Here is a 26,497-nt window from a genome sequence, read left to right as displayed (position 1 = left end):
GTCGGCCGCCGCCCCCGCCATGGCGCGCAACTTGGAGCTGCTCTTCGACTCGCTGGGACACTTCGGCAGGTAAAGGAGGGCAACGCCGGTCAAGGAGGGCGCCGCTGGGCCGGCCTGGCCTGGCCGCTCCGGCCTCTTGGCTCAGGCGCACGAGTGGTTTTGCCCTGGGTCGGCCACTCCCGAGAGGCACGACCCCCCCCCCCTCCCGGCATTCCCAGAGCCCCAAAAAAAGCCCCCGGGTAGAGTTGGGAGAATCTCTCTCTCTCTCTCTCTCTCTCTCTCTCTTTCTTTCTTTCTTTCTTTCTTTCTTTCTTTCTTTCTTTCTTTCTTTCTTTCTTTCTTTCTTTCTTTCTTTCTGTTTCTTTCTTCCTTCTCTCTCTCTCTCTCTCTCTCTCTCTCTCTCTCTCTCTCTCTCTCTCTCTCTCCTCTTTCTTTCTTCCTTCCTTCCTTCTCTCTCTCTCTTTCTTTCTTTCTTTCTTTCTTTCTTTCTTTCTTTCTTTCTTTCTTTCTTTCTTTCTTTCTTTCTTTCTTTCTTTCTTTCTGTTTCTTCCTTCCTTCTCTCTCTCTCTCTCTCTCTCTCTCTCTCCCTCTTTCTTTCTTTCTTTCTTTCTTTCTTTCTTTCTTTCTTTCTTTCTTTCTTTCTTTCTTTCTTTCTTTCTTTCTGTTTCTTTCTTCCTTCCTTCTCTCTCTCTCCCTCTCTCTCTCTCTCTCTCTCTCTCTCTCTCTCTCTCTCTCTCTCTCTTTCGTGGGAATGGACCCGCTGCAGAGCCTGAGCCCCGGCGTGCCGCCTGTATATAGGGGGGGGGAGAGTTTTTTTTGGTCGGTGAAGAGACTGGGCTTTGTGCCCAGCCCCCTTGACGCCAGGGGCTCGAGGCGCGCCTTTCGTTACGGAAGCCTTTGCCCTTCGCCCCACATGTCGCCGCGGCTGGGCTTCAGGCGCGCCAAGGAACTGGGTCCCCCCCCCCACACTGTGTGAGACTTCAGTACCTCGTGGCATTTCTCTCCTAAGGAACTTTACTCCAGACGTCATCGCGAGTTGAAAAGTTTTATTAGAGAAAGCCGGCGGGTTCAGTAGGTCCGTTGAGACATAAGGCTAGAATGCGGACGCGGGGAAACACCAGGACGTTTAAAGGATTCCTACAATGGGATTGATTCGTTTCAGGACATAATATAAAAGGGGCGGGTTGAGGCAGAGTTGCCTTGATAGTTTAGGTGTAAGGAAACAATACCGAAGGTAGCAGCCGGTAACTATTCACAGGAGAAACCATACATGAAACCAATGTGTGAAATAGCTAGGTGATTGCCAGGGCTCCCAGGCATTGTTCCGGGGGCCCTGGTGACTCAGTAACGATTAGCCGGGCAGGTCTCCATTGAGGTGTAGATGTGGGGGTGGGTGGGATGGGCAGAGGCCGGAAGCCAGGAAGCCATAGCTGACATTTCACCTCCCCAAAGACCCCTCCCCGGGATCTCTCGGTCTGGCGGGCTAATTACGGTGGAATTCAGCTATCGGGGTGGGGGCATTCACGTGTACAGCGGACACCCATTCGTCATGGCTAGAGTTCAGATGTTTCCAGTGTACCAGGTATTCCAGCTGGCCTCTCCATGCCCTGGAATTTAAGACCTTGGAGATTTCGAAATGCTGTTCCCCTTGAACCATGATTGGGGTTGCCGCAGCGGGTTCGGGGTGCCACTCGGGGGCCGGCACAAAGGGTTTCGACAAACTTACGTGGAATACCGGGTGTACCCCCTGCAAGGTTTTAGGCAGATCCAACTTTACTGTGACTTCATTGATAACCCAGGAGATGGGGAATGGTCCCACATACTTTTGACACAGTTTCTTACACACTGGCCCTCAGCACGAGCATTAGGGGCGCAGCTCACGCCAATGTGGAATGTGTGTGAATTTGGGGGGAAGGGGGATTCTCAGTCGGCATGGAGCAAAGGAATGTGTATGGAGCTCTGAAACAGGGCTGTAGATGACTTCGTGTGAAGGGAAGAATTCGGAAAAGTATGGCCATTTATGCCTGGGAGGTTTTGCCTTGGATTTGCTGCTCTCTAGATGCACGTTTTCCCCATCCAGATTCTCAAAACTCTGCATCGGGGCTTATTCTTGAGTTTTGAGAATTCGGATGGGGAAAATGTGCATCTGGAGAGCAACAGATCCAAGGCAAAACCTCCCATGCATAAATGGCATTTGTTTGTGAAGTTCTTGGACTAGAACAGTGGTTCCCAAAGTGGCCAGTACCACCCCCTGGGGGGCAGTGGGATTGCCTGGAGGGCACTAAGAGGCAAGGGGGCAACAGGGGGGCCCTAGAGGTGGGCCCCTTCAACTGTGTTGTTCACTAATTTACAATAGATCAAGCTATGGCATCACCCTGGCAAATTTGGTGGAAACTATCAGCACTTTTTTCCAGACTTTGAAGAGCTGGTACCGTTGGGTCAAGTTCATCAGTTTTGTTTAATCAATTCAAACTAAAAAGTTTTAATTTGATTTCGAATAGGTGTGCAATTAATTGTTACTGTTTTGAAATTTTATTGTTGTTATTGTGCAAACCCCCTATTTTGAATAATGCTTTTTATAGGATAGGGTAAGGGGGCACTGGGGTTCAGTTTGTGGAACCGAGGGGGCGGTGGCCCGAAAAGTTTGGGAACTACAATAGAACTATGTGTTTACTTATAGGAGCCAACAGCTTTCCCTGAGTGGATATGCATTGGCAGAGTAAGATTTTTCCACACCGGGTTGTTTTTTTTAACGTGGATAATTTCCAAGTAAATAATTACGTGTGACACAACAGCGTTGATCATTTGGACAGTTTGATCACTGTGAAAGACAAAATAAGTTAATGTTTCTGAATGCTGCGGCTGGTTTGGTAAAGGGCAATTCCACCTGCAAGGGAGGGCAGGGTGACCCAAAAAGGGAGCTGTTTGTAGCAGGAGTGAGCTGAAGGGGGGGCATGGTCTTGAAGAAGTTACACCGTTTGCTCTCTGAGGATATATAGCCTGTTTTAAACTGTATTGAAATGAGGCAGATATTACCAAAAAAAATATTAGATTGACACCATAGGGCTAGTTTCCATTCATCCAAAAGAAACTGAACACTGGAACTTCTCACCACACTGGGAAGTGGGGTGAACGAGTAGCAATGTGTTATGAAATCTTCTCAACCATATGAGACTTAAAAACTCAATCGTTAAAATGGTACCCTGGTAATGGTCCCTCATTTTGTTTTAAGCAGGTTAATTGAGGGAATCATTCTTAATCAGGGAGAGAGACTGGTCCCGAAGGGACCTAACAGGGAGACCTAAAAAATAACAGGGAAGCATGAGGTCTAATTAGGGTCTATCAAAAGAACTAAAGAGGAACTATAAAGGCAAAGAGAAGATAGGAAATGGAAAAGACAAGGAAGAGAAGGAGAGGAAGGGAAGAAGGAAACAAAGAAAGAGAGGAAGGGAAAAGGGGGAGGAGAAGGGAAGGAAGGGAGAAGGTGTGCTTGTTTGCATGTACTGGATTTGCATTCTATTATATAGGAACCTGAAACTCAAAGGTGTGTTTCTTACTTGGACAATGCAAAAAGCTGTCGGTAGAGAGGATACTTTCAAGTTTCTGCTCAAGGAGAAAGTGGCACAAAGAGAAGGTTAAGAAGTTCTCTCTTTCTCTCATGTTAGTTTTCTGCTGAAAGCTGTACTCTTAGCAGATACCTGGTATTATAAAAAGTCAGGGGGAAAACCCCACGGATTAGTTCCAAATCTGATCAGTTAAATCTCCAGGACACAGTTACAGCCCATTCTTAAGCTCTTGGTGGGAAAGAACTCAGGAGGAGCGCAAGTGCCTGTGCTGGCATCCGGGCTGCTTGAGCCGGTGCCCCGGCCACTTGCACCGCTGTGAGAGGCAGGGCTGCTGGCGCTGGGCCACTCATGCCTGCCTCCCTGCGCTGCCATGGCAGCATGGCCCAGGGACGCTGGCTTGGCCTCCTGCCGGTGTCCCACCAGTGCGAAACCCTGCGCCGGTGTCCCAGGGGGTGTTTCCGGGGCGTGCTGGGGCGCGAAGCTGCCAGTAGGCAGCTTCCTGACCCCTTTCAGCCCAGATACACCGTCTACAACAACAGTGTTGCTGTGCCCCATTTTCAAACAAAAAAACATTTAAAAGGCTTTTTAAAGCCTTTCAGTGGTCGGGGAACAGCTTTGGAGGCACCCGGTGGAGCTTCAGCCACGCCGTCCCCCCCCCCCCCCGGCCCCCGAAGGCTCAGGAATGGGCTGTTAAACTTTAACCACATATTTTCAAAACCACTATTAAGCAAATTCCTGCAAGATAGCCATGTTGGTCTGCATGCCTATTCTCTCTAGTATCAGAGGAGCATGCCTATTATATTACGTATTGTGGAACATGGGCAGGATGGTGCTGCTGCAGTCGTCTTGTTTGTGGCTTCCTAGAGGCACCTGGTTGGCCACTGTGTGAGCAGACTGCTGGACTTGATGGGCCTTGGTCTGATCCAGCAGGGCCTTTCTCATGTTCTTATGTCTGTAGCAGCAAAATAAAACAGGAGTCATGTGGCACTTTAGTGACTATTAGAATTTATTCCACCATAAGATTTCACGAGTCAAAGCTCAGTTCAATGACTCAGAAATACTGGAGTAAATCTCTGAAATGCTGCTAGACTCCTGTTTTGTTTTACAGCTAAGAAAACATTGGCCTTTGTAGTTCCTTTGAGTATGTATTTCCTCAGTCACTTGTTTTTTCAGGTTAATTAGTATCTCTGACTTGTTTGCCAGTAAAACATTCTGTCCCTCTATGAAGCCTGTCATGTGTTTGTTAGTTCACAGATTATCCATCCCAAAGCATAAATCTTTATTCTGGTAGCAGAGGTTTAGATATGTGTGATAATTTCATGCAGCCAGAAGTATAGGCACATACACCCAGACCACTTAACCTGGTGGGTAGTCATTGAAGCCAAAGGAGCTGGTCCACAGTAAGTGAGATGCGGCTTCACAATATTTCAGTGTAAAAAGAAAACAGAAGTATCCTGCCAGTTTCTTACATGAATTACATCTACATTTCTTTTTTGATATTTTGAAATTATGGGATACAAAAAGGAAAAAAGGGGAAAGGGGAAAAGGAATCCGTCTGCAATAGACTTAAGTAATATACATAAACACAGAGATAAAAAAAGAAATCTTATCAATCTAGTAAGTTCATAAAACACTTAAAAAACCCTTCTACTGGGTGTATTTTTTTGCTGCGTGTGGGTTAAATCACATTAAACATTTATTACCATACTAATATGCTATCCAGTTACATATATCGATGAACTAAGTAGAAAATAGTTGTAAAATGGTTGCCATTTATCATTAAACTGTTCTGATGATTCGTGAGGGCGATCTGGCTGCAACATCTGTCACCCCATTGATCGCCAGGGTTGATTCGACTGATCTGGCTGGCTAGGCGGGTGTCCCCTACCTCCCTCACCGCTCCATGTGCGTCCCTCCCGAAGCTGTGCGCTCGGTGGAAGAGGACGACCATCCCAGATAGACAGAGTGTACCGTGCTTCGGTCAAGGGTATACGATAGCTGCGCTCCCCTGCTAGAACCTCCAAACAAGAACATCTACATTTCAATCATAAAATTGGCAAAGACAGAAACACCCATTTTTTATTCAGTTCTGATTTATATTCTTCTGTAGGATCTTCTCTTATTATGCCATTGATTTCACACTTGCTTGTTTGTTCTCACAACTATCATTTAATCTATCTGCTGTCATGTAAAGATAAGGCTGTTACTCTAGTTTATTATTTAATGTTCGCTTTGAAGAAAGGCCGAAAGTTATAAGCAAGTTACGCCTAGATGCTTATTTGCACACAGGTGCTCTTTGTGCACTGGAGCTGGAATGACAAAATTTCCAAGTTTACTATTTATATATAATTGAAATATTTTCAAGAGATTTTAAAAAACACAATTAACAATGCAGTTTGAGTCAATACGTTATTTTTAACAAAGCAAAATTGTAGTCATGCTGAAACATGACTAATAGACAATGTGGTGTTAAACAGAAAGATGAAGGAGAAAACTGGCACTCAGAAAGCCTGGATTACCTTTTTATTGTTGTTGTTTGTTGTTGCTATCTTATACCCTTTGCTTGTCCAATTCAGATGGCCTGCATGCTAATGTGCAGGGTGGGCGAGAGAAGTTCTTTCCTTTTTACCTTATAAGATAGCTGCAGACATGTTATCTTCTTGAACTGTTGGTAGCAAAACATTTGATAAACCACAGAACTTCAGAAATAGAATAGTCAGGTTCTCTTGAGTTTCTTCCACAACTATAGGAACTGTCTGGTCTGTGGCTGACAGCTATGGGGTCACACTGCAAAAACTGGCTCCATCTAGAGAGAAAACTTTGCACCCTGCATCTGCTGGAATACAATGGATCTGATGGAATTGGCTGGAATACGACGGACGGTTCCTACAGTGGAACACATCTTGCCAACATGGTTATGATAACTATGTTGTTAGGCTCTCTGTGCTGTTCATTTTCAAGACTCGAGCTACTCTATGCTTTGGTGCAGTTCCTTCCAAGGATACATCTCAGTCCTGAAAGGTTCCCTGACACCTCAATATATGCTGTGTTTTTAGTGGGACAGACAAACCAAGGTGTACCATGCTAGGAAATTGTCTTAAGATAGTAGTTGGCAGTTGAAGGGAAAATGAAGAAAAAGCAAAGTAATTAATACAATGATAATTTATAAGCTGGTTATTAGATTGCCTGGCTTGGTCACAGCACTGCCACCAGGCTGACTGGCTGGACAGGCAATGTGGCCTCCATCTGGGTAAGTAGCACAGCTGCATTACTCATCTGGACTGGACCTGCCAGCGGTGAGACTGGGCTGGGTGGTGGCCCTGCGACTGGGCTGGAAGTAGCAAGACTGGGCCAGGTGGCAGTCCCTGTGCAGCTTTCCCAGGCTGGGTGACAGTGGGACTGGGTTGGGTGGTGGCTTGTGCTCAGGTGTGTGGGGAGCCCCAGACCAGCCTTCAGTTGTAATAGAGCAGCTTGCACATAGTCACCACTGCTTTACTCTGTTTAATACTAAGCATATGGTGGCACTTTAAGATGTGTTCCTCTTAGCTAGCAATTAAGCTAAACAATTGATAATGCAATGCAGTGGTATTTTGCCTATCTGTGGGTCCTAGGAAGGAATTGTTTACTTGCCACAGAATCTACCGGATGAGTGGTACAATTCATATGCTTGACCTTGGGCTGTGAAGTGCTTATTAGCATTATGTGGAATTAAGTAACAGGTCTCATGCTGGCCATGCCTAGGTCTTCTGCTTCATTCTTGATAGGTTTATTAAACTGTAACTATTATATGTACATTACTTTGGCCAAGGTGAGGAAGTATCTGGGCTGGTTAACTCAGCAGTGCTTCTGAATTCCTTCTGTGCAATTGAATCTCTGAATGTTTGTTCATTTTTGGGCTTGCCTGCTCTTGCTGTCAAGGAGAATGTATTTATTGATTTATTTATTCAATTTATAACCCATACCCTCTTCTCAACAGAGGACTCGGGGCGGTTCACAAGACACACAACACAGCATCAAAACTTAAAACAGACAATAAAACCAATAAATACAGCAAAACAGATTCTAATTAAAATTCAGCTGGAGCAAACATCTGTATATGCCGACTAGAAGCATATGCATAAGGGGGAGTGCAGCAGATAACTGCAGTTGTGAGAAGGGCTTCTAGTATCATGAGAATCATATTAAGAGTATGCATACATTTTTAAATCCCTGCAGGAGTGATCATAAGCAGGTCTGTGCAGAAGTAAGTGCCATTGTATTCAGTGGGGCTTACTCCCAAGAAAGTGTTCTTAGGATTGTAGCTCCCAAATTGCCTGTACAGTTATTTTACTAGCCCATCATTCTATCCATATTCTATGCTTTCTGTAGAAGTATATTCTTGGAAAACAGATTGAAATTCTAAGGAATGTTTATGATACTCCTGTAGGAGATTTTAAAAAATAATATTGCAAACATTTTGCAATAAATTACAGCTTCACCATTTTAGCTTCCGTAATGTATGTTTTTGGTGCTGATTTCATGTTTTATATTATTTGCTTAGCTTAAAGAGAATAGACAACTCTGACCTTTGATTATTTTCTAGTAATAATCATCTTTACTTTTCCAATCTGCAAGCTTTTTATTATACTTCGCATGCAGGTTAGTTTACTGGCATATTACTGTGTAGTCTGATAAGGATTACTCCTCATGTAAAATTTTTTAAATGGGAGCATTCCTGCAAATCATCCATGTGTCTAAAATCTTTAGGTGAAACAGGGAAACTGTTCATTCTGCCTCATGCTGGATGGCTGTCAATCAGGTTCCAAATAATTCCATGTTCTAAAAATTTGATTTCAGCCATGTTGGTGGTTCCTAATGCATGTCGGAATAGCTGATTTAATAAATCCTTCATGTATTATTTTAAATCCTGAAGGAACTTATGTAAGAAAAGTCCTGGTTTATAAACCAAGCTCAGAAAGAGCCCTTGGGTTCATATCATTGTTTAGAATAGTTTTCCAGGGCACTCCTGAGTTCCCTGGAGAAAGGGTGAGATGCACCTTCCATAAATAAACAAAATCTGAGTATGTGCATGTTTGTGAACACACATGCATCTCAGCTGTTTCATGTGCAAGCCTCGTGCATTGTTTCTAACACTGCATTTTGTTCTTGGGTACAGGTATGTTGCAGGTATGTTGGTACTTGCAGGTATGTTGGTAAGTGGTGAATGAATCATGTGTACATTACATCATTCCCACCTGACACAAAATTATTATGTTTTGATTCAGGCATAATTGTGCCCAAATCCAATGCACAAAAAAGCAACCCAGAAATACAAAAATTCAGAAAAATAGGTAAACCTGGGAGGCAGGATACTAAAAATGAACACAATTTCTGTTCCTTTCTGATTGTTATATATATGAAGAAGAAGAGTTGGTTTTTATATGCTGACTTTCTCTACCACTTAAGGGAGACTCAAACCGGCTTACAATCACCTTCCCTTCCCCACAACAGACACCCTGTGAGGTAGGTGGGGCTGAGAGAGCTCTTAATCGAACTGTAACTTGCCTAGGTTACCCAGCTGGCTTCGTGTGTAGGAGTGGGGAAACAAATCCAATTCACCAGATTAGCCTCCGCTGCTCATGTGGAGGAGTGGGGAATCAAACCCGGTTCTCCAGATCAGAGTCCACCACTGTTCCTACTACAGGATTCCTAACTCATGACTTGTACGGTAGTTAGCGTCTGTAGCTTGTAGAGTACTGGTAAGTTCATTATGAGAATGGGAGCTTGACCTCCAATCAAAAGGCTGCCTGAGGCTTTATTCATGACGCAGTGAATATTTGTGTCAGATCCTCAACTACACAGCCCCAATAACTCAGTGCAGCCTGAGCTTGTTAGAGCTTTGGGAGCCAAGCAGGGTTGGCCATGGTCAGTACTTGGGTGGTAGACCATCAAGGAAGACTGGGGTTGTTATGCAGAAGAAAGCAGTGGCAAACCACCTCTGCTTGACTCTTGAAGGGAATGCCCTGTGGCATGGGACCACCATGAGTTGGTTTTGACCTGATGGCATGTTCTTCTTCCTTAAATACTTAACAAATAAAAATGCAGGAAGTCCAAAGGGACAATTCGCTTAAGTCTGATTTGTCACTGCCTTTCTGTTATGAGATATTGTCAGGATGTACTTTCCGTATTCATATTTTGAGAAGTTTATTTTTGATGTTGGCACACCCCTTTAGCAAATCTGATTTCAATCAAGATATCGTATTTATCTTCTCTCGTCGTTACAGGATATTGTGCTTATCCAGTCATAGATGGAATCATAGGCCGGCAAAGATCCAAAAGGTTATCCCATTGTTTTGTTCTGTACCAAGACTATTTACAGAGTTTACTAATTTGTTACATTTGTTAACCAATCATTGCTCCGATCTCAGGGCAGGGTACATAGGGCTTTTTCATTTTATTGTTCCAGTAGTCCAATTAGAATGAGAGAAGCTGAATTGGACAAGGCTAGCCATTGAGATGCTATTATATGGCATGAAGTACAGTGTTGGATTTGGACCAGGGAGCTCTGGGTTCAAATCCTAACCTAGCCATGACTATTACTTGGTGACCTTAGGCATGTTAATATCTTGTAGTCTGCCTCACAGTTGCAATCCATTTTATGCACAGTAACAAGAGATATGACTGGTCTTATGTGGTAAGGTTTTTAAAGAAAGCATTTATGGAAGATGGTATCAGGCTCTGGATATTTCTTTGGTGACTGATAGATGAGTTATTTGATAGAAGAAGAAGAAGAAGAGGTTTTTATATGCCAATTTTCTCTACTTTTTAAGGAGAAACAAACTGACTTAAAATCTCCTTCCTCTCCCCCCAACAGACACCATGTGAGGTAGGTGGGGCTGAGAGAGCTCTAAGAGAGCCCAAGGTCACCCAGCTGGCTTCATGTGTAGGAGTGGGGAAAACAACCCGGTTCTCCAGATTAGAGTCCGCCGCTCATGTGGAGGAGTGGGGAATCAAACCTGGTTCTCCAGATTAGAGTCCAGCGCTCTTAACCACTATACCACGCTGACTGCCCTAAACCCATGAGATAGACCAGGGACAGACAAACTTTTGGGACTGAGTTCTGGAAAAGGCAAACCTGCTTGTGAAAATCCTGGGGTGCCAGCAAACAATAAGGCTTGAGGGAGAAATTAGGATTATACTTGGCCAGACCCATTGAATGTTGTTAATTATTACTCATTATTTGCTGAAGTAAAAATCCAAAGTACATATTTATGTCTTCCACTGACCGCCTTGGGCCTGTTTCTGTTTTGGAGAGATGCCAAGCCAGCCCTCCCTCGGGTGGGTGGGTACCTGGCTTGGCTAGGGCACCAAAGACCCTTGGGCTGGCTGGCCCTGATGAAGCCAGGCTTTTGTGACATCCAGAGTAACACACGAAGAAGCATCTCTTGTAAAGTCTTCAGGCTCTGTAGCCTGCCAAACTCAATGACGTCCAACTCTGCCTTTCAGATAATTTTGTACACCAATGGAAGAAATTTATAAATATGTTTTTATAAAATTATTTTGACTTGGGTTAAGAACACTTTTCATCATTTTTAAAAAAAGATAAAAAGCAAAACTTTACATTGGTAATCTGTTATTGAAAGAGTTCTCCTCCCCCTGAAAACACCTCTCAAAACTGCAGTGCCCAACAGAAGCCTGCCTGTCTGAGAATAAGCAATTTTGTAGGGCAGATGAAGTAATAAAAGTATTTTTGGTGCTGTATAAATCCTGTGGGATGGTTTGAGGTTTTCTGATTAGAGAAGAATAAATACAACACCTTCTGGTGGAATTTTTGTGTTTCTTCTTCCGTGGCCATACGTTTTGGATAGTATTTTATCGAGGCATTTCCACATGACTGTGTGTGTGTCTCTTGGGATGTGTATACACATTTATGACATCAATGAATACTTTGTTGCTCTCTAGTTTTGGAGAACAATAATCATTTTTCTGCTGCAAGACAACCACATTTTCGTTAATGAGAAAATGTTATTTCTGTACCCAGCCCCAGAGCCGTTCCCTGATTGTGCCACAAAATGTAATGATGCATACCTGGTGTATTGCAGGCAAGCTGCCCTTGCAGTAAGATTGCAAATGGCAGGTGGCATGGGCAGGATGCTGAAGATCTGTGATTGAGTTGCCAGGTATCTTTAATTTCCCTTAAAAGCCGCTATAGATGGGTGGGAGGCTAATTTTGACTGAAACCCTGTTGCTGGGGCAGTAAAGAATGGCCCTTCCCAGCATCTCTCAGTAGGAGGGAAATGCTGCACAATGTTATTTCTAAACATATGCAAGAAACTTTATAGGCCTGCAGCACCACTACCAAGTAAGCTTTATACTTGCCACTTAGATCACTGGTTCTCAAACTTGTTGAAGTGGGGCCCATTTCTTAATTTGCGGTACTCATTTGCAAATATACTCCGGGCTACTTTTCTAAAACGCAGAAATATCACACCAGGTAGCAAGCTTATATTCTATTTGGGATTTTAATCCAGGTGTCTCAGTCACCTCCGGCACATCACTTTTTCTTGAGCGAAGTCTTTTAAATACTGATGCTGTCTAGCCAGCTATTGTATTTTGTGTGTATGTGTGGAGTAGTAATAAGACCAGAAGAATTCATGGAAGGTGCTGGCAGAACAGATCATTCTTCTTTCTCAAGCAACCTGCCACCTGTCCTGTCACTTCATTCCCTCTTGTTGCTGCAGCCCCCCCCCCCCCCCCGGTGTATTTTGTTTACAAGGATCTCCTGAACCTCAAAGTGGAGTTTGGGGAGGATTGGCAGACTTCCTGGGGAAGGAGAAAGTGGGGAAAGTTCAACTCTGCCAGCTGGAACGTGTCCAGAGGAGGGCAACGAAGATAGTGAGGGGTCTGGAGACCAGGTTCTATGAGGAAAGGTTGAAAGAGCTGGCATGTTTAGCCTGGAGAGGAGACAAATGAGAGGGGATATGATAGCCATCTTCAAGTATTTGAAGGACTGTCATATAGAGGATGGTGTGGAGTTGTTTTCTGTTGCCCCAAAAGTTGGACCAGAATCAACGGGCTGAAATTTAATCGAAAGAGTTTTTGGCTAAACATTAGGAAGAACTTCCTGACAGTTGGAACAGTTCCTCAGTGGAACAGGCTTTCTTGGGAGGTGGTGGGCTCTCCTTCTTTGGAGGTTTTTAAGCAGGGGCTAGATGGCCATCTGTCATAAATGCTGATTCTGTGAACTTAGGCAGATCATGAGAGCAAGGGCAGGAAGGAATGAGTCAGTACTTGGCTCTTGTGGCCCTTTCTTACATGCCCAGGGTAATGCCAGTTGCCACTTTAGGGTCAAGAAGGAATTTTCCTCCAGGGATCCTGGAGATTTTTTGGCTTTCTCTGGGCATAGAGCAGGAGTCACTGGGGGAGTGGAGGGAAGATAGTTGTGAATTTCCTACATTGTGGAGGGGTTGAGGTCCTTTCCAGCTCTATGTTTCTATGTTTCTTCCATGAACCCTTTCAGTGATCCCAACCCATATTATCATAAAGCACTTTAACAAAGCGCCCATCAAATACCTTTTTGCTTTGGATGGTGTTACTTGTTAATGTAGAAAAGAGTCATTTAAAAAACGTGCACAAAGGCAAATTGGATCCACTAAAATCAATGTGAGTTATGCTGTTTGCTTCACAGGATGTAGAATGCACTTTTCAGTTGTACTTTATGTCATTCTGGGAGACTCTGATGTGATAAATTAGAATTCATCAGGAAGTTTGACACTATCCAGTTAGAGCTCAGTTGTGACCACAGATTCCCCTCACATTACAGCTATTAAATTACCTTAGCAACTCTAGAAAGATTGTGTTGCTGCTCCTTTGCTTGAATATATATCAGTGTTGCTTAAGAGTTGTCACAGTCCGTACTTCTTGCATTTCATTGCCTTTTGACCCCACTGTTACCATTCTTCTTTATGCAAGTAGAATATATTTCATATACCTGATGTGGTGGATTCCTGTCCATGAAAGCTTGTGCCACAATTCATATGTTTGTCTTTAAGGTGTCACAGTACTCAATTTTTGTTTTTGCTGCAACAGACATGGCTATCTCTCAGGTATTTGAATTAAATGGAATTTTCTCATATACAAATATGTATGTTCAGGGTATAACAGTGTGATTCAAATGGTATATGTGTGTGTGTGTGTGTAAAGTGCCGTCAAGTCGCAGCCTTTTGGGGTTTTCATGGCAAGAGACTAACAGGTGGTTTGCCAGTGCCTTCCTCTGCACAGCAACCCTGGTATTCCTTGGTGGTCTCCCATCCAAATACTAACCAGGGCTGACCCTGCTTAGCTTCCGAGATCTGCCGAGATTGGGCTATACCATGCTGCCTTCCCTCCCCAAATGGTATATATACATATATAATTATAACAAATGATTTTGTTTTCATTTTCAGATACCAGGCATGGGTTTATTTGGCAGCTGCATTTCAGGCTATCTCTTGTGGCATCCACTACTTATCTTCTGTCTTCTTGGCTGTTACACCAAAATTTGTATGTGGTGTCCTTGGAAATGTGAGCAATGTTCTGATTTACAATTCATCTGTTTCAAGAATGGAGGATGCCTGGACACTGTGGACATCAACACAAAGTTATATGTTGGTCCTCCTGGAAAATGGAGAAGTTTGGGAACTTAATCAGTGCAGCAGGTCCAGACGAGACGATGCATTGGATTTCACTTACAAATACAGTGGCAATAGTACTGATTTTGCATGTACTGATGGATTCATCTATGACCGGACCAAATGGCAGAGCACCATTGTCACGGAGTGGGATTTAGTCTGTCAGCGGGAATGGCTTGCAAAACTAACCCAGCCGACGTTCATGCTGGGAGTCCTTTTTGGAGCTGTGATTTTTGGAGACATTGCTGACAGGTATAGTACTGAATTTGCCTAAACTAGAAGGGAGGCTTAGATTCAAATCTTCACTCTCCAGAGAAATTCACTGGGCGGCCTTGGGAGATAGCCTCATGAATGAATGAATACGATGCCACCTAACCCCTGACTTTGGAGCTCCTGGCATGTCAGGTAGCCCATCTCATCTGTGTCAAGCAGCTGCTTCTTATACCCCAAACAACCCATTCCCCTAAAATGCCTGCAGCCTACAGCCCATTAACAGCCATAGCAAATAAAATGGCCTTTCAACACCTCCTAAACATTTCTAGAAACGGTGTCTCCTCACCTCCTCAGGGAGCCAGTTCCATTGAGTGGGAGTTACAGTAGGAAAGAACATGCTGTGATTGATACCATTCAGGCTACCTTAACTGGAGAAACAGCCAATAGGTAGCAACCTAAGGACTGTAGTTGGCACACAGGAAAATGGGGAAGAGGCTGTCTTTAGAGATGTGGGTCCTAGGCCATGAAAGGCTTTAAAGGTCAAAACCAGATCCCTGGCACCTTGAATTGAATTTGGAAGCAAACTGGCAGCCCGTGTAGCAGTTTTTCAATAGCTAGCCCCTCACAGTAGTTGGGCTGCTGCATTTTGAATCAGGTGCAGTTTCAGGGATGTCTTCAAAGGCTGCCAGTGGAAAAGCACATTACAGTGATGTTTATTTGTTTTTAATTGACTTTTATAATTTTAACTGTATTTTTAATTGTTTAGATGTTTTAATGTTTTTATGTTCACTACCTTGTGGGCCCTGATTGGGTGGAAAGGCAGCGTAAAAATGTTTGAAATAAATAAAATACATAATCCAACTTTGAGGTTACCAAAGAATGGATCAGCAAGGCCAGATCAATGGTCTAAGAAAGAAGAAAGTTGGTGAACCAAATGCACCTTACAGGTAGCATTCTTGGCCACTGCACTAACCTGCTATACAAACAGCAAGCTCTCACCCTTCTGTGTAAATGCCAACTCCACTTCCTCCATCACAAGTAGATCTAGTCCCTCTGGAGCATCAGCCTTCCTTTCTATGGTGGAAGCATTTTTGATATACTTCAAAACCCAGTTCTTTCATTGAACCCATTCTCTGTTAAATCTTTTCTTTTTTTGTCCTCTCTGCCTTTCCTGTTTCTTTCTCTGTTCTCTTTCTCTTCCTTCCCTCTCTGCACATACACTTTGTTCTTTTTTCTTAACACCTTTATCTCTCAGCTGCCCCTTTTTTGACTTCCACCCATCCAAAACTCCCACCACATCAAATGAAAATAAGAACACACTTGCTGTATCAGTCTAAAGATTCTTGTAGTCCAGTGTTCTAGCAATGATCAGCCAAATGTCCTTCACGAAGCATGTGAAGACCAGAACCTTTCTTAGTTGTTTGTTCCCAGTATGAGTGAACTTTGAACGTAGAGTTTCTATTTAGCTATCATGGTCAATAGCCATTTATGCTGGTCAATAGCCGTTGATAAATCTGTCCTCTGTGCCAGTTAGTTCTATGCCAGTTAGTTTCTCTCCCCACTTTTTGTGGCATTCCATAAGTTTATCATGCAGTATGTGGAACATTACTTCCTTTGGTCTGTACTGTAATAGTCCTTAATGGAATTTGCCTTTTTCTCTGGTGCTGCATAATGAATTGACATTTTTGGTGACCTAGCCACCTAGACCTCAAAATCTTTCTTGAAAAGTCACAGCTAATTCTGATTCTATGAGTATATGTGAAGGTCAGTATTTTCTGCCATTGTGCATCACTTGACAATTTCACTGGATCTCATGTGGCATTTTGTTGCTTATTCATTGAATCAGGAGACACCTGTTTGAAATCCATCTTAATCTGTTTAGCTTTTCACCATCCTGAATAATTTATCTTCTGCAGTGTTGGCGTATTTCACATTAATTATGTGAATAATGTATTATGTTGCCCCATCTTTTTTCCTGTACATCTTCCAATACTTCCTTCAATTCTTCAATGCTTTTTACAGTAGATACATTCCTCTATTTGCAACTGCATACTTCAGGTAATAAAATGGACAAGGCTCCATACATTTGTGCTTAGTCAAAACAAGCCATCCAATTTTTATTTTGCAGACTACTATCATGCAACATTCCACTATCATGCAATGCAGAAAGGGGCTGCTCTATAAGCATATTGTTTTCTCTGCCAGGATGTCATTGTTTTTCTATTCAGCATGTTGATTTTAAATTTTTCCATGTTGTTTATGCACAGCATGTTCTTCTCATCTAGCAGATCCACATAGTTTTGCCCCCAAAGTGAGCCTCTTGAGCTCATTTCTATTATATTTTTATTTAAATATATTGTAGAGTTTTTCTAAACAGCATACATTTAATTTTTAAAAAATGTATGGCAGCTCTGTTTCAGGAACATCCACATAACAAATCCTCAGTGCATGCTGCTTCTGTGTTTTCCCTTGCTTTGCTGTAATCTTTCCCAAACCTGTTTTGGAATGATCTTTTTGGAAAGATCCCAGTCAAAACACCTTTGGACGTTGTGTGGACAGGAAAGTGTGCATTTTTGCATATTCTGCCTACATCAGCACCATTTTCAATACATCAATCCGTATAGTTGCAGTCAGAGGGTAGTAACTGTATCTCTACAGTGTCAAAACATTGCAAAAATGGACGTATCTATTTATTTATGTTATTTAGTAGTCTGCCTTTCTCCCAGCTTTAATTTTTTTTTTAAAGGTAAGTCTGTAGACCTTGTGGTTGTGGAGTTATAAAGAGAAATGTTAAGCCTTTGTGTGTCTGATTATTACTCCTCAACCAAAAGGGCTGGATACTTACTTTTAAAAAGCTGGGAATGAGTACACTTTCGCAACAGATTGTTATATTGCTGTAAAAAAATCTAAAACAAGTCCTCCAGTGTAAGGGAGAAAGATGACAACCACAGAGGTCTGGGGCATGGAAAATGCAAGGGAAACTTCCATGTAGATATTTTGTTGCTAATACGAATGCTTCTGCATTCACAGTGGCAACAAGAGATACACAAAGAACCATTAGTGTGTGGAAGCAGCCCAGGCCATAAATAATGTCAGTAGCTTTGGGGAATAATGGCAGGTGAAGGCAAAAATAAGGGACTGAACATAATATATTATAGATAATAAAAGAAAATAAAAGTGGCTGAGAAGTTCAGTTCCTTCACTCTTCCTCTTCTGCACACATAGAAGTCTGGCCCCAAAGGATTCCCTTCTGCTAAATGAGAGGCTTCCTCTGACAGAAGAAATCTTTTATTTAGTGAAAGGAAATCATTGGATTCAATCGAAATCCTTCCTTGGGCGCTCATTTGCTTCACTGATCTTTTTGTCCTAATACAGAATTCTTTCTATCTTTCCTTTCCGCAACCTCCCTATTATTGGACAACCTCCAAAAGGACAGATGGGGAAGATGTTCAAAGAAAGAGCAATCAAACAGTCGAAATATTGGTCCTGTAGCCCTTTCTCTTCTGCTCATGGTGATTCTTGACAAGGGCTTCATGGGGCAGAGGCAAGGTCTGAAGGACATGGGACACAATCCCAGTTGGAAGAGCAGCTGTAATAATGTTTTCACACTGGTGTACTTGCTGCAAATGCACATATCTGCATCTTTTGAAAATATCAAACAAAACCTTGCAAACAAGTGACATCAAAGTCTTCCAGTGGACCCCTGTGGCCAGTGCAGTGTGCTGACTGCATCTCTGCAAGGTCTACCTGCTGATCAGCACAGTGCCAGAAAGATTATTGTCATAATTATTGTCACTTGTTGGAGGCTGCTAAAGTGGGTCTGGACTCAGTCCCCCACCCCTCCAAACAAAGGACTGACACTGTTAGAACCGATAGCGGGGACGAGCATCTATTCTTTATCAGTCATACAGTTGGGTTAATCTACTGACTGCAACCAGGCACGCAGGCATAGAGAACCTAGTGGGGTGCACAGTTCCTGATCCAATAACAGGGTTGAATCCAGCCAGCAATTTGGCGCAATCTTGCTGAATTCTCCCCTCTTACTATACTTTTCATCCCACATGGTTTCTGTCCAAGCAGGTCTTATGATCCTCAGCATAGCCTTTTTGGTTGGCCAAAGGGTATGTCTTGTCCTTTTTTCTCCAGTGGAAAAGCTGGTTGGATTCAACTCACAGGATCTGGGAGCATCCACAGTAGGTTGCCTTCTAATTATCAATTTTTCAGATTTTCCCCATGCTCAGCATTCTGTTTCTCAGACTTGGCGTACTATGATCTTGTCCAAAAGAACGCAGCCCAGGCGAGTTGGTGTGTCATCTGGATGGGAAGGTGCACAATTTTTAAAGGTTCCATCTACATTGGTACCATTTCCCTTCCATCAGTTCCTTGTGGCTGTCATTCCCCCTGCTGCACCATCAGAGGGCTTTGGGGGGGCTTTTTAAAAATGGTAATTGCTATAGTGCTTAAACAGTTTTTTAAAGCCCTCTGGTGGCATGGCATGGAAAAATGAAGTGTGAATGGCAGCTTAATGGAGGAAAGTGTGCAGAAAACTCCTGTGTGGAAGCTCTGTTGTAGCAATGCAGAACGGAGAATGCTTGCTCTGGGGATGCAGCCTATTATTGTATGCCATGAACTCTGTGTCAAAGTAGAAAAAATCACTGAAATAATTCCCTTCTTTAAAAAGAGATAAATAGAAATCTGTTTTATCCTGTGGTTTTCAGCTATTTCTTTTCTTACTACAACTTTGGGCTGTTGTAGTAAGACAGCTTCAAATATGGCATTGTTGGAACATTCTATTAAATCAGGGCAATGCAAGCCCCTAAGTTATAAATGCTTTTCTAATGCCGTGCATTGGAACAATTATGGTTGTGTTTTATATGCATTTTACAGAATGGGGAGACGACATGTAATGTGGTTTACAAGCACTGGACAGTTTTTATTTGGTGTTGCAGTGGCATTCACATTTGACTACTATAGTTTTGTGATTGTCCGTTTCCTCCTTGCAATGGTAAGAACCAACATTTATTCTATCTTTGTTATTCTTCCCAAAGTGGCTGCGGTCCCCAAACTTGTTATGCCAAAGTATTTGAACTAAGACTAAATAGGTTTAGTGGGTTTAAAACGAATTAAATTAACCCAATAGACAAACAGTGTAATCCTTAATGGAGTTAGGATATGCAGAGTGTAACCCTGTTAGGATTGCACTGTAAAATATATTTATATTATTTATATTTATATTATATTATTTATATTCAGGTACCTCACTATATATATGAAAATCTGCACAGGCAGGAACTGCTTATTGTTTTATCTGTAGATTATTGCTTACCTCTTTTACATAAGTTGATATAGAATATACCTTAATGTATATGGTGCAGTTGAGCCAAGATCCCACTGATTTCAGCTGCAGAGTTAACAGGACTTTAAATGTTTAATGTTTTATTACACCTGTATACCACACTTCCAAGTAGACAGGGTAGTGAACATGAGATTGTCCTATTTTTTTCCTACACAACAATTTTGTGAGGCGAGTTAAGCAGGGATATAAGGCTGGCCACAAATCAATCAGGGGGTTTCTTAAGCAACGCTCAAAACAGATGAGATGCTGCGAGACCCATGAATGGACTAGATCTTCCAACAATCTTTTAAAGCTTATTTCCCACTGTGCTGTATCTTTTGTTTCGGATTAGGGCTGCGCAGGGAGGGGAGAGGGGTTAAGCTTTTCACTGCTGTTCCATTTCTCTGGTTGCAAGTGGAGCCACAGCAGTGTTATAGCCCTGCCAAGGAAAACAAGTGGGCTAAAGAGGAGAATCTTTTTTCCTTCGAAAGACTTACACCCCATTCCTGAGAGCTGCAACGGCTGGGGACGGCATGGCCATGGCGGTGCTGTGGTGCCTCTAAAGAGGTTTGGCCACTGCAGGGGAGGGAAAGGGCTTTTAAAAAGTAAAATTTAGAAAAGGGGGAAGGGGAAAAGCCCAGCAATGCTACGCCAGCAAAACAGCAATGCTATGCCAGCAAAAAGCTGGCTCCGCACTGCTGTTGTTTAAGGGGGCATTCCAAGGCTGAAAAGGATTAGGAAGCAGCCTACCGGCAGCTGCACCCCCTGGAATGCCCTGGGAACGCCTCCCAGGACGCTGGCAGGAGGCTGAGCCAGCATCTGAGGGCAGCTCTGCTGCAGCTGTTCAGGGGCCGGCGCAAGTGGCACTATCCTGGCATCCGTGCCAGTTTGCATGGTGCAAGTGGCATGGATGCCGGCATAGGGGCCATGTCGCCTCCTAAGGTGTTTGGCCTCAAGCCTCAGGAATGCACTGTAATAAATGTGTTTTGGTCCTAGTTTTGATTAGAAAAAAAACAGGGCAAGGGTGAAATGGTTCAGCACACTCTCCCTCCCCACATTGCCCTGATCTAATTGGGGATGACTGCAACTGTAATTTGAGTCTATGAGACTAGTGCAAATTCGTGATCTCAGTCATGTCTTGTTGGCCCCTAAGAGGATATAAGAGCTCAGGTCTCCCTGGTTCTAGTCTAACTATGCACTTTACCACATAAGCTCTTTTTGGCTGGATGGGATCCTATATTTATATACACACAGACACATCCAGCACAATTTCTTCATTTTGTGTTTACATCATCACTTTCTCCTTATTGCTGATCTTGCAACACTAAAGATTTAGAAGCTTAGAAATGCTGATGTTTGCCTTCTGTTCTTGTAATACAAGGACTCTGGACTGAAACCATTTTTCTTTCTCTGTTCTTCCCCCTCAGGTCTCAAGCGGTTATCTAGTTGTAGTTTTTGTTTATGTGACTGAATATGTTGGCATAAAGTATCGCACATGGGCATCCATGCATATCCATGCATTTTTTGCTGTGGGGATTATGGTTGTGGCCCTGGTAGGCTATTTGGCCAAGACCTGGTGGACCTACCAGATATGCCTCTCCTTAACAACTCTTCCCTTTATCTTGTGCTGCTGGATGCTCCCAGAGACGCCCTTCTGGCTGCTCACGGAAGGAAGATACGAAGAAGCCCAAAAAGTAATTAATGTAATGGCAAGGTGGAGTAAAGTAAGCACTCCTTGTAAAATTTCTGAACTGTGTTCACTCCAAGGCGACCTAGTCAATAGCGCAACGGGTGATAATGGCCATTCTCCCGTGAAGAAGCACAACATCTTAGATCTGTTCTGTAACTGGCACATTGCAAGAAGGACCATTACAGTTTGGCTGGTTTGGTTCACAGGGAGTTTAGGATATTATGTATTCTCCCTCAGTTCCGTGAACCTTGGAGGCAATGAATATTTAAATCTTTTTCTCATAGGTAAATATTTTTGATGTAATTTACTTGCAAAAGAAATACAATCATTTATTTTATAAATGTCTAGTGATTGTTATCCTCGTGAATGACTTCCAAGGTAAACCTAATTCTCCCATTCAAATTATAGTATATTAGCCATTTCAAATGCAGAGCTTCACACACATGTTTGACCATACAACTCAGGGCAGTTGTATTTCAGATAGCCTCACTTAGGGCTTTTATGCACAGTTGTTCAGAACCCTGTCCACACAATAAGGCATCAGGCCAGCATCCTTTCCACACTGTGTAGGGGTATGTGAATGTGTGCCGCTGTGCACCCTCAAATCCTTCCCCCTCAGAGTGGAAAGATCTTGAGAATAAAGTGCAGGCCTGCCTGTACCCCTATAGGACAGCATCTTAATGGAAATGGGACCTGGGCACCAAGCTCTGCTGCATACATATGATGGCAAAGAGAGAAAATAACAAGGGTAGAGGAGCTATGAGATGCTGAACTGCTCTTGCATAGGATGCTGTTGTATCACAAATATCTTTGTCATAACATCTGAAGCAGAGGACAAGATTTGCTGCCACATACCCTCAAAGTGGCATTATCAGTTGCTATTTTATGGGGTTCCTTGAGAAAATTAATGAAGAAGTTTTTTATTGCAGTATTTTTTGAGTATGTTCTAACAATCATTATTTGTGAAAGTGTAATTTACAAGACTGAAAAAGAGTTTTAAAAGAGATGTGTGAAACCCACTGGATGTTTGCTGACCTCTGTGTGTTAAAACACTCAAGGTACAATCCACCCAAACGGAAATATTTTCAAGCCCAAGTTAAGCATGCGAGTCAGTCACTTTTGTTGAAGTAGCCTAGGCTTCAGAGTATTTCACTTTGCTTGACAAGCTTGTATCTATTATTTGGACATGTTTAGGATCGGGTTGGTAGCCATAAAAGCTCCAGTTACCCAGCAATCTTGAAGGGGTTTCTGTGTGCTTGCATTTAGTTTTGATGGAATGAACTCTAGCAAATGAAAGCATATGCCACAATGATATGCCTCTTAGAGGCAAACAAAAGCATATAAGGTGCTGCAGCCCTTTTTTTCTTTTCACAGGTAACTGTTTCATGCGAGGAAAGTTAGTTATTAGTAATTAGTATTTGTATATAGCACTTTTGTTGAGTGGTTAATGTATTTCACATTCATTACCTTAGCAATCTGTACAGCACTGTAAGGCAGATCATTATTATTACCCGCACATTGCAGATGAGGAGAACAGAGCTTGTGAATTTATGGCTGATTTGAGACTCGAACAAGGAGCTTCCAATGCATGCTCTTAGGCACTACATGATGCCAGATCTTGTAATAAAACAAATGTTTTATAGAGAGCAGATCAAAATTATGCCAAGCATAAAAATAGCTATGCATTTAAAGGCAATTAAAGTCCATTCTCTACTGGCAGGTGCTGTGGAAATTCCTGCATATGTCATTGCTTGCATAGGAATGGACAGAGTGGGAAGAAGAAATACGTTGATCCCATTCCTCATATCAAGTGCTGTGATCTGTGCTCTTTTAATGTTGATACCTCAGGTTAGTGACTTGCGCCTGGATCCTATAGAGAAATACACAGAACATACTGCATCTTATTCTACAGTGCAAGAGGCTCAAATCCACCCTGTGATGCTGCTTGTCAGATGCAATTCAGTCATGAAAAGCTAAAGTACACATTGGGTTCAAATGATCACACCATGTTCACAGACCTTGAAAGAACCAAAATGCCTTCAACAATGTTGTGGAAATGAATTGTCCCCAGTTGCTGTTACATCTCCTCTCATCTCAGGCCAGTTCTGTGCCATGTAACTGTTAAGAGAGAAGCCATCCTAGAGGAATTTTCCAGTTAGTTCCAGCTAAACTCACTGTTCTCTGATTCTCTGCAGGTGTTAGCTGCAATCACCCCTCCCACACACACACTGATGGTCACTCATCAAGGCCATCTACTCAGGCCTGTTTATTAGCTCACACAGTTTAGCTGTGAATGGGGTGTGTGTGTCACTTTCACCCTGGAAAGTTCCATGGACACTGCCCAGGTATTGGATGAGGAGGTCAGGAGTTTATGGCCAGCAGAGAAGAATCCTTATCTCCTTTTTATCCTTTTCTCCCTGCACCTCCTTGCTGCCAATAAGATATTTGTATTATGCTCTGGAATTCTTTGCTTTAAGAACCAACTATGCTGTGTTAGGATAGCTGGTCAGTTTTGTTATTTTTGCAAATTCCACTGCCACTGAACTGTACGCCTTGTTTTAATTGCTTTTCTTGAACGTCTTCAATAAACCCTTCTTTTGCTTTATGGTGTGTGTTGCTTGGGGAGTCACTGAGACCAATCCCAGGTAAAGCTTGGTTAGGTTACTGCACCAAGGCAGGCTCAGCCTTGACAGCAGTTTGATGCTGCTGTGCTGTACCTGGCTAGGGTCATGGTGCAGAAATTATAAGATGATATCTTGGCTTGGTTGGTGGTCACTGCAACCAATTCTAACTCATTGCTTAAAGTATAGCTTAAAGTATTGGGCCAAATGCTAGAAAAGGTATTACATTAACAGTCACAATAATCCATGTATGAAACAGGTGCAATACTGATCCTTTGCAGAGGGTGATACTGTGCACATTTAGCTGGAACTTAATCAAACTGGAGTCTTTGGCTTCACAATACTAATTCTAAAATTGTTATGAAAAATGTTGTCCTTTCATGATTCAATACAGTACTTGAATTAAGAGGGTTAATAAAAGAAAAATATTAACTATTATGAACGGTTAACCATGTAATCAGATTATAGTGTTTAAAAATAATCAGGTGTATGATCTGAATTTTGGAATGTAATGGGGGCTGGGTGTGTGGAATTGCCTTAAAAATTATTTTTCCTCTTAACAGGATTCCAGGATTCTAAATATCATAGCAAATATGGTCGGAAAGTTTGCAATAGGTGTTGCATTTGGCCTTATTTACCTGTATACAGCAGAGCTTTATCCAACAGTCGTAAGGTAAGGTGACCATATTTTTCCTTGCAGTTAAAGCTGTGGGAAAACACAGCAGTCTCTGTTTAAAACAGGCGGTCTGTTTACCACTCAGGTCCCTTGCTGTTGGAAGTGGGAGCATGATGTGCCGTGTAGGAAGTGTGGTGGCACCTTTCTGTGTCTATCTGTCAAGTGTTTGGATTTTTATGCCACAGGTAAGTGTCTGTTTCACTAGGCCTGTCAAGCCTGACTGCGTCAACCAAAGGGCCTGGTGGATAGGTGCAGGAACAACTGTGTGTGTTTGCAGGAGCAGTGCAACACACTCCACTTGTGTATCTCTAGCTTGCAGCCAAAGCTGTTTATATTTTGTTTTAATTTGTGAGCCACTGTGGCTCATTGGAGGTAGGTCCATCTATAATTATTCACTCAAATGTGTAAGTCTAGTGGGGATTTGCATATGCCTTATATCAAGTCACATCATGGGTTCATCTAGTTCACTGTTGTCTACTATGTCTAGCAACAGCTCTCCTATGGTCTCAATCATATAAAGTCTTTCCCAGCAACTGAAATCCTTTAACTGGGGATGTTAGGAACTGAACCTTGGACCACCTGCATACAAAACAGGTATTCTGCCACTAATCCCCACCATTTACCTGTGTATGTTGCTCAACTCAGTGATCACGCTGTATTAGTGCAGAAGTTTCTAGCCCTTACGGAGAGGTAAATTTGAAAGTGTGTTATGACAGAGAAAAACCAATTTCAGCTGGATTCAAAGAAGGGGTCCAAACACTACTAACAACTGGTGTAGAAAACTCTTTTAGTTATTGATTGATCATGATCAAGGAAAGCATGTATTTCTAAGAAAGATCAAGATGCTAACAACTTTTCACACAAAGGCATAAGCATATATATGGACAAGATATATAGAAGTCAGGATCTTGCGAACCTTTACACCAATTACACAATGAGAAGTCCATACTGCACCAAATTTTTACAGTAGGCACACTTTATTTCTACGTACATCACCTATAATGTTCCGAAGAATACCATTAACTTGTTTACCCTTATGCTAACTTATGCATCTATTGTTATTTATCCTGACTCATGGATGTTTCAGAAAATGTCCTGTTCATTTGGTTCTTATAGAAGGGGCTTCTAGTTCAGAGGTATATTCTGGGTATAGAATATCCAGATTCAGTCCCTGTAGTGTGTAGCTAAAAGTGCTGGGAAAGACCTGTGCCCAGTGTCTTTATTTATAAAATTTATACTCCACTCTTCTACTTAAAAGCACTCAGGGCATCTTACAATAAAGCTAATAATTTTGAAACAACAACAATAAAAAACAATACATAGTAATCAGTAATAAAAAAACCCTGCAGCAAACAATCATTACCTCCCCAAAATATACTGAGACCCACCACCTTAAATTTAACCTTTTAAAAGGCAACATGAGATTAAGGAATCAGGCAGTACCAAAACCAGAGTACTCCACAGCAAAGAAACAACCCAGTCCCCCTCTTTTTTGCAGTTCACATCAATTGTTTTCATTAACTCTATTTTCTTTTAGATGATTGTTGGAATCATGGCCTTTCTGAGTGGATTATTAACACTGATGCTGCCAGAAACTCTTGGAAAACCACTGACAAATACTTGGGCAGAAGCTATAGAACTGGGTGCCAAAAACAGCAGCACAGAAAAACCTCCTCCAGCCCAGAGTGGTGGAGCATCAGAGAAGATTGAGATGCTGAGCCCGGAGACACGTGGCATCGATGAATAA

The 26,497-nt window shown here is 42.5% G+C and overlaps 1 protein-coding gene across 1 annotated transcript; it reads left to right on the top strand.

Annotated features, from left to right (window-relative positions):
* SLC22A16 (solute carrier family 22 member 16) lies at nt 1-26,497 on the top strand. Its single transcript, XM_056856488.1, has 8 exons — nt 1-69; nt 13,991-14,467; nt 19,316-19,433; nt 21,191-21,737; nt 23,174-23,301; nt 24,638-24,747; nt 24,836-24,935; nt 26,288-26,497. The coding sequence occupies exons 1-8, from the start codon at nt 20-22 to the stop codon at nt 26,495-26,497; spliced, it is 1,740 nt and encodes a 579-aa protein (XP_056712466.1). The 5' UTR covers nt 1-19.

Source organism: Euleptes europaea, chromosome 10 (genome assembly GCF_029931775.1).
Source record: "Euleptes europaea isolate rEulEur1 chromosome 10, rEulEur1.hap1, whole genome shotgun sequence".
Taxonomy (NCBI): Eukaryota; Metazoa; Chordata; class Lepidosauria; order Squamata; family Sphaerodactylidae; genus Euleptes; species Euleptes europaea.
This window is presented reverse-complemented; position numbering and strand designations above follow the sequence as displayed.

What these genes read in the sequence shown, in the direction of transcription:
- SLC22A16 (XM_056856488.1), top strand. Translation starts at nt 20, where the DNA reads ATGGCGCGCAACTTGGAGCTGCTCTTCGACTCGCTGGGACACTTCGGC. An exon ending in TTTGGAGACATTGCTGACAG is followed by an intron (nt 14,468 to 19,315) that starts GTATAGTACTGA and finishes TGCATTTTACAG; the next exon opens with AATGGGGAGACGACATGTAA. An exon ending in TTTAAATCTTTTTCTCATAG is followed by an intron (nt 21,738 to 23,173) that starts GTAAATATTTTT and finishes CTCTACTGGCAG; the next exon opens with GTGCTGTGGAAATTCCTGCA.